At 37.8% G+C, this 9,004-nt stretch overlaps 1 protein-coding gene across 3 annotated transcripts in view; it reads left to right on the forward strand.

Moving 5' to 3' along the window:
• slc25a46 (solute carrier family 25 member 46) overlaps window positions 1-8,279 on the forward strand; it is an 85,937-nt gene extending 77,658 nt beyond the window's left edge. For 2 of the 3 annotated variants that reach the window (XM_069892727.1, XM_069892733.1), the window contains 2 exons: window positions 4,735-4,792; window positions 6,539-8,279. In XM_069892727.1, the coding sequence (XP_069748828.1) occupies window positions 4,735-4,792; window positions 6,539-7,117 (637 nt within the window). In that variant the 3' untranslated portion in view covers window positions 7,118-8,279. The remainder of the gene's footprint in view (window positions 1-4,734; window positions 4,793-6,538) is intronic. The other variant, XM_069892743.1, reaches the window with a different exon arrangement.
• Window positions 8,280-9,004: the final 725 nt, after the last annotated feature.

Consider the following 9,004-nt stretch of genomic DNA (forward strand, 5'->3'; position numbering starts at 1 on the left):
GGCCGACCCCTGTGCTGTGGGGAGAATGACTTCGTCGGGCCTCGGAACCCCACTGTCGGTGATAGGAACAGTATTGCTCACCGGTGGGGCATGGTGTTCGGGTGGATGGTCGGTCTTCCTGGCTAGTCACTGATGTCGCAGTGCTGTCACCTGCTCGAGTGAAGTGCAGGCATCCTTCTTCACTGCCCATAGCAGGTCTGCTCGGGCAGCCATTTTCTTGGGGTCATCCAAGTCTTCGAAAGAAATGAGCAGCCGGGTGTCCTTGGGCAGCCTCTCCAGGAAGATCTGCTGAAACAGCGGGCAGGAGGTGTGGCCGTCATTGAGAGTGTGAGCATGTCGCTCATGAGGGCGGAAGGGGCCCTGTGGCCCAAACTGTTAATATGAAACAGTCGGGCAATGTGCTCATGCTTTGAGAGCCCAAAAGTGCAGGTTAACAGCTCTTCGATGGCCATATATCTTGCTTGTTCCAGGGGCTGCTGGAGGAGGTCGATGATGCGGGCTGCGGTGTCCTGATCGAGGGCATTGACCACGTGGTAGTAGCGCGTTTGTCAGCGGAGATCTGTCAAATGGTGAACTGTGCCTTGGCTTGCTGGAACCACACCTGTGGTTGTGACATCCAGAAGCCGGGCAGCTTCAATGCTACAGCATTGATTGCAGGTTGCTCTTTCATCTTCAGTCCAAAGTGCCATTTGGACCAGTTGGGATCGCCATTGTAGCGAGGTCACTATGGCTACATCTGGGTTATAGCTTTCAGTTATAGCCCTAAGACTGTAGCTCAAATCTGCAGGTGAAGAAAGACACACACACATCAGTAGAGTGTATTCGACACTGAGTTTATTCAGTGGGAGCTCTGCCTTTTATAGTCAGCTGGGCGTGGCTTGAGCGGGCTGGCTGCTGATTGAGCTCCCTTCGATCCACCGGTGGTGATTGGCCAGTTTCAGCGCTCTGCCGGTGGCCTATGGAAACGGGAGTTTCAGCCCACACGATGCTTTGCCGGTTGCTACATTCAACGGCCCTTTCCTATGTCTGCCTGAGACGTGATCCACTACAACATCATAGATTCTCAAGATGGGGTGTATGCCCCACGGGTGTGTAGGAATATTTTGGTGGGGTGTGGGGCTTCAGAATATTTTAGTGGAATATTTTTGGAAATAATTAAAAAGTTGGTTTGAAAAATTGAACCCATTATGTTGGTGTGAAAGATGTGACTTAACAACACGGTCAGTACCACATGATTGTGTTAACTTCCAAGTAAAATCACTTTGTTTTTATTTTCATAACGTGTTTTTGCTCTTCCAATATTTCTCTGTTCTTTCCCTTATTTTAGCTGTTATTATCCTAGGTAAACATTATATATTACATTTTTTTTTGACTGGTCTTATTATCATCCATTCCAAATTATCTCATTGTCGACGAGGATTCCAAATTAACTCAACAATCGTATCTCCGTCTATACCCCTTTACTTTTTCAGTTCAGTAGTGAGTGAGATCTGTATCTATATGGATCTTTGTGCACTAGCGTGTTCATGGAGGGGGTGGGGGGTCCCGCCCCAGGCACCAGCCTGAGGGAGATGCCAAAATTAGGGGAAAAAAATACAGACCCCAGAAAGTAAAGCACGAGGCTAGCGCAGTTTTGATGCAATCTCTCAATAAAATATGTCAGAAAGTGCGCTAGTGTTTTTTTTTTTCATTTTTTTTAGGGTCATATTCTTCCTTTGATATTTTATATATCTTTCAATTCTAAGACATAATAAAATATTGATTAATCAGTTTTGGGGAGCTGGCACTGTTGGGTGAATCTGTTTCAGGGAGCTGGCGCTGTTGGGTTAATCTGTTTCGGGGAACTCATTGTTGTATGTTCAAAATGAGCGGATCAAGCAAGAAAAAGGTTCGTCAGTATTCAGTAGAGTACTTGAAGCTTGGGTTAAAACCTGCTGTACACAGTGAATGTGCACCTTTTTGCCCATTAATCCAACAGACTTTGACAAATGAATCAATGGAAGCAGGCCATCTTGAAGCTCATTTGAGGGTAAAACATCTTAACCATGTCAATTTGAAATCAGAATATTTTAAATCACTGAAAGAGAAGTTTGAAAATGGATCAAAAATCACTTAATTATTCACTGTGCAAACTACAGCCCTGAATTGTACCTTTGAAGCTGGCTATGAAATTTCTCTGCTGAAGGCAAAACATAGGAAGAATCATATGATTGGGGAGGAACTGATTAAACCTGCAATATCATTGTTTCTCAAAGCAGTTCTGCAAAAGGATGACAAAGATGTCCAAGCAATGCCATTGAGTAATAGTACTGCCTGCAACAGAATAGATGACATGGGTCAAGATGTTGAAAAACAGCTTATTGAGGAGTTGGAATCATGGAAGTGACAGTGAGGCTCCGTTATCGGCCTACAGGAAGATATATTGATCAGGAAGATTTTCAAGAAGAGATGTTGATTTGTGAATCATGAGAAACAACCACTACTGCAGTTGATATTTACAGCAAGCTCAAAAATTATTTGGATGAAAATGAAATACCAAAAGGAAACATTGTATCTTGTGCTGAACATAGTGCACCTGCTACAATGGGTAAAAAACACAGGATGTTTAAAATTAATGAATGATTAAATTCCAAACTTATTGGTTGTGCATTGTGCATCAATAAAACATAGTTGCGAAGAAAGTTTACCTCTGCTCTGCACGAGATACTGTATCAATGCCATCAAAGCTAATGCTAAATGTGAACGTCTGTTTAAGCATTGTGTCGATAAAAATGCAGATAACATGTGAAATTATTGCTTCACACTGAAGTAAGGTGGTTGTGAAAGGAAAGCTGCTTCAAAAGGTTTATGGAACGGTTTGATGTCCTCAGCGAGTTTTTGAAGGACAAACCTGAAATGAAGTTCTTGCTAACAGCAGATGGCAAAGCTTTATATGAGAGTTACTTGACAGACATTTTTGAGAAACTAAGTACATTGAACAAACAAATCCAAATAGCAAATATGAAGCTCATTAATATTTGGATTCATGACACTTTTAGAATTAAGTGAAAGGAATATTTCTGCAAGAAATTTCAGTCAATTCTATTCGTTGAATAAGTGTGAGGTAACTAATGCTGCTACAAAGGTCATGTTGACCATTTGAAAACGTTGGTTACCAAATTCAATGATAGATTTTGTGATTTAAAGGCAATGGATTTTCCCTCTTGGTTAACTCACCCATTGCTGGTGGACTTATCTGAAGTTCCAGTGCAATACCAAGAGACATTATCTGAGTGGCAACATGATGAATCTGTGAAAACTCTATTCAAAGTGAAAGGAACCATGATGTGGCTGTCTAACAAGATTGAAAAGAAATACCCAAACTCAACTACTTTAGCAAGGGAACTATTGATACGTTGTCCATTATCTTATTTAGTAGAATGTGGGTTCAAGCTAAGAGAAACCGACTGGAAATTACAAAACATGGAGGTTTAAGGAGATTAACAAAATTAGTCCCCTGAATATAAAAAAAAACTCTGCAGCCAGCATCAGGGGCAAGGTTCCCACTGAAGAGATGACATTTGTTTGAGATGGTTGACTTATTGAAGTAGTAGTTGAATATGAAATATCTTCCAGTGTATTCCTGACATTAATTGCATTGAAATACTCTTGCAGTAAATGATTTAATTAAATCTTCTTTTGAATATATAACTTTTTTTCCATTAATAGTGGGATATGTGTTTTTCAAAAAATTAAAGTGGGCCCTAGGACAAAAAAGGTTGAGAACCACTGGTTTACATTCTACCTTTTAATTTCTGACTTGGCTTTAATTTAGTCCTCTCTTTACTGATTAGATATTTTCTGCAGATTTAACTATACTGGTACCTTCAGATAGCTGATTTGTTCTTGGATTCCTACAATTGAAATCTGAATACTCATAGGCCTTACTTTAAAAAAAATCCACCTGGGCTTTGAGCTATTGTGCAAAAGCAACTTGGCATAAGCCTCCACTTTTCTATGAGAAAAACTACCACACACTACCACTGCTGAAGAAACTTCAGCACATCTCTGTTCTAAAGCGTCATCAATGTTTCTGAGGCTGTGCCCTCTAGTCCTAGACTCTTTCATTACTGGAAACTTCTCCACCTCCATTCTATCTAGACCTTTCAGTATTCAATATGTTTCAATGAGTTTCCCCCTCATCTTTTCATCAAATGCTCCTCATAATTTAACCTTCTCATCCCCAGGAACATAAACATCTTTTAGATCCTCTTCTTCCTTGCATATGGGGCTCAAAACTGTTCACAATACTGATGCCTTATAACATGTCAGCATTTCATCCTTGGTTTTATATTTGAATCATCTTGAAATTAATGCATGCATTGCATTTGCCTAAGGACACAACCTGCAAGTTGACCTTTAGGGAATCCTGTACTTGGATCGCTATTTTAAGGAAATAAAAATGATATGGAATAGTTCAGGAAAATGGCATTGAGATAGAAGACCAGCCATGATCTTGATGAGTGACATTTGAGGGTCCATTCACAGATGACCAACGGTACCACAGCAGAGGAAATCAAAACTGCTCAATTTTCTCCTTTATGTCAGAACTTTGCTCTTAAAAGGGGGTTGGGGGGGATGGTGGTGAATGGTTCAAAGTGAATAGATTTTGGGACAGTTTGAACATAGAGCTTTTGGTAGCTTTGCTTGGATGAAAATAAATTGACTTTTCTTTTCCTAACTTATCTCCTACAGATTGACATGTGCTGTGGCAATGCCTTTTTATTCGGCTGGTTTAATCGAAACTGTGCAGGTAAATTGGATGTATTAGCTTGTGTTTGCTATTGAAGAACATAAATTACTACCTTGTATGCAAGTTGTTTCCCAGTGGTCAATACTATGTAGCACTTAAAAATTTGGTGAATGATCCTACAGTGATTTATTGTTCGCTGTTGTTTAGATCTAAAACCCATCCAAAGATTACTGACGAGATCAAAATGTACTCCTTAATATTCAAACGGTGGCAAATGATTTTGGAATCAGATAATTCTTAAATGTAACTTGGATTTTATTATTAATTCACGATTCTCCTGATCTTAATTGTATTAAGATTTAAAATTTAGACATACAGTACAGTCATGGGCCCATCCTGGCCCATGTTTTTGTTTTTCAATCCTGGCTTTTGTTTTTCAATGGCACTTTTCATAAAAATTTGTATCTTTGGATTTCAAAATCCAAACTAAAATTGAAAAATTGCATTGATTGAGCTGTGGAATTTTGCAGAAAGTGGTCATGATCTGTCTGTGAATAAAACAGAATTAGAGAAGGGCTCATTGCTAACAGTGTACCTGAGCTTTTAAGCTCTTTTATTTTTCATTGTAGCTCCTAGTAGCACACTGACTTTTAAATATTAGCCATTGTCATGGGCTTTTAAAATTTTCCCAGTATGTGGTATCAATTTTTCTAAATCTAAATCTGCACCTTGACTTCGCTTCACTGATTTTCTGCAGATTTAACTACACTGCTCAGTGTTCCACTTCAGAGAGCTCATTTGTTCTTGGATTCCTGTACCTGAAATCTGAACACTAACAGGAATATGCTGCCTGTACACCTAATCTGTACCTTTTAAGCTACTACACGTTTGCAGAACATCCTTATTTTCTTTTGAAATACCTGGTGTGTTTTTTTCATTACAGTCAGTAGGTATTATTCCATTGTATGTTCTTATACCTCATTCACCAGATTTGTGTTCCACATTCACCCCACATTGATTTTAAGTATCAACAGTTTTTTATATTTATCTTGGATGGCCTTGCATTTGCCATGTTTAAGTCAATCTTTACAGTAGGTTGTTTAGACTCTTCTGGTACTCGCAACTTCTCCATACTGGAGCCACCACCACTCTCCACCCATTCCCACCCCTCACCACCCCAGTATAAATTCCACAATCGCGCAACAATAAATCTAAAGCCATAATTCTGTGCCAAATATTCTTCCCCATTGTTCACTATCAAACACTCACTGAGGCACAAATTGTTTAGGAGGTCATCAATCACTTATTTTCCATGCTTTTTTTTGTGTGGCCCACTCTTGTCAAACAACATGCATCAGTCAGTTGTGAATTTTCATGGAAGGTACATGCACATAAATCAATAAAAGTGCAAATCCTTTTTTGACGTTACTACTAGAAATCTCTCCTCATCGTTTGTTCAGTTCATCCAATTTTAATTGTTTAAGTGTGATCACTTGATACGGTTTCATTGAAATAATATAATGTACCTCCACATTAAGGAAGTTCAGATCATAGAAATTTGCCCTTATGGAATTCACAAATCACTACCCAAAATTTGAGATATAGATAAAAATTCATGAATTTCTGAGAAAAAAAATAAAACAAAAAGCAGAAAAAAACCCAAAATATTTTCCAGTTTTTGTCAAGAGATTGTGTTAAGGAAAATCCTAATATGGATTTATTTTCTCTGCATGCAATCTCTCTGCGATGCGGGAATATATGTGTGATGCATTTTGAAAACTGATCATTTATCTATTATATTTCCAGAGTGAGATTATTCGAGATAATCCAGGAATATTGGATTGTGTAAAGGAAGGTGTATGCAGATTGGTGGGAATGGGTGTCCCACATAGCAAGCGTCTGCTTCCTCTTGGAGTCTTAATCTTTCCAACGGTGTTGCATGGAGTGCTCCATTACATCATCAGTGCGATCATTCAGAAACTTGTTCTATTTCTTCTACGGAGAAAGGCATCACATCATTATTCCATGGATGCTTCTAGTTCAGTACAAACTGTGCTGGATGCTTATTTCCCTGAACTTATAGCTGGTTTTGTTGCAAATCTTTGTGCTGATGTTTTAGTTTACCCATTGGAAACCGTTCTTCACCGCCTCCACATTCAAGGAACTCGCACCATCATTGATAACACGGACCATGGATATGAAGTTCTTCCTATTAACACACAGTATGAAGGAATGAAAGATTGCATTAATGTAATCAATAAAGAAGAAGGTATCTTTGGCTTCTATAAAGGTTTTGGGGCAGTTCTTGTCCAGTACACACTGCATGCTACTGTACTGCAGATTACTAGAATTGTTTATTCCACATGGTTGCAAAATGCAACCTAACCCTGGAGTTTAAGATGTCATTATGAGGTAAATAATCCTGAGTCATGTACAAGTTATTAATTTCCTTTGGTGCATGTTAGAAATACTTATAAAATGCAGTCTGTTAACTGCTTAAACTACTGAGTTGATAAAATTCTAATTTAAAAACTAATAAATATTTGTAAAGTTGCCCATGATTTACGACTTTTAATGTCCTTTAAATGTGATTGCTGCCGTTCTGATTATCCTTTGGAAATGTCATTTCTGACATAATGCAGTCCATCCCAATCAGTTCAAGCGAAAGATTTCACAAATGTAACCATCTTTTCCCTTTATTAATTGAGCTGTTTTTTCATAGCTTTTGATCAGTGCCTGTACTTTTAATAGCAAACTTCACGATGGAGATGCATTTGGTATTCCCACCATTTTTTTTAACCATATCACAATTTGCTCAGAATCGAATTTTCAGAACCAGTGAATTTGTCTGCTGAAAACTTTTTTTTTTAAAAAAGGAGAATCATCGTACTTTGGCTTCATATGTGGTTAAAGTTGTAATTTTGTTACTCTAGTGTATTTTCATTTATTAATTCTGATTGGGTTTGCCTTATTGAGTTTGACTTATCAAGATTGTGGCTTTATTTTGTTAGTAGTGTGTAATTAAATAATATCCACTATGATTAATAATATAATATTTAAATGAATTGTGTTAGTGACATTTGTGTTCTGGATACAATTGCATACATTTTCTATTTTTCCAGGGTGAATGCTTGCCAGTTTGGTCAACTAAATATATAAATTTGTCAGACAAGGGAAGGTAATTGATGCTACAATTCTTGTCAATATCCAGGTTTTGTGTTTAATTACCTATCATGTACATAATATCTTGCATCCTCATTTCAACGTATGATTTTAGCCCTTATGTAAAATTGTGCATTGAATTTACTGAGGTTATGACGGCACACATCTGTGCTTTCAATTTAATTCATTATAAATTATTGAAATCCGTCAATCTTATTTACTAGTTTAGTTTCACTGTGATTAAACACAATCAAATGACACAGTCTTTTTCCCCCATATTTCAGGATGTAAATATGTCTAAAATTACTAAATTGACTAATTTTATCTTTTCTGCTGGCATGGAATTAAAGTGTAAATTTGAAATGGGGAATACAAAATGTCTGAGAGCATGATTTTTTATCCATTCCTATTTAAAACTCATTAATGCACAGGTTGATCTCAAAAACAAAAATCCTAAAGGTTAGAACATGACAGCTCAGTACAGACCCTTCATTCCACGATGTTGTGCCAACCTATATTAACCTACTCCACCACAATCTAATCCTTCCCTGCCTCGCACCCAAAGCCTTCTACTTTTCTTTTAGAGTTTCATTTTTGTGGGTTGGGATGGTAACAAAAATCCTTTATAAGGGATAGAAAAGGAAGTAAGCAAATTGTATTAATTAGGCAACAGCACAAATACGAGAACATAATGTGTATTAAATAGATATTGAATGTTCAAACTGATTTCTTAAGTCCCAAAATAGCAAGGAATTGGTTGAAGGAGTCAAATACAGTAAAACCTCATTAGAACGCGGTAGTTGGGGTCCAAGATTCCAGACTGCGTTACAGCTGAGTCGTGGAACAGATGCATATACGTCAGAGTGCCCACGGATAATCAAACCCAAATATTACCAGTTTTCGAAGGCTCCGCTATCTAGAACTAACAATTTCAATGAAAGAGAGCAAGCGCATTCTTTTAAAATTGGGATTCTGAATTTTAATCAACTTATTTTACAGAAAAATTGAGTTTTTCCCAATATTTTCCTTCAAAATGACCACTTAAAAGGAGCCGCCATTACAGATCATATACCATGGATGCTGATTGGCCCGGGGACATCTTAACTTTCT

The sequence above is a fragment of the Narcine bancroftii genome, chromosome 1 (genome assembly GCF_036971445.1).
Source record: "Narcine bancroftii isolate sNarBan1 chromosome 1, sNarBan1.hap1, whole genome shotgun sequence".
Lineage (NCBI taxonomy): Eukaryota > Metazoa > Chordata > Chondrichthyes > Torpediniformes > Narcinidae > Narcine > Narcine bancroftii.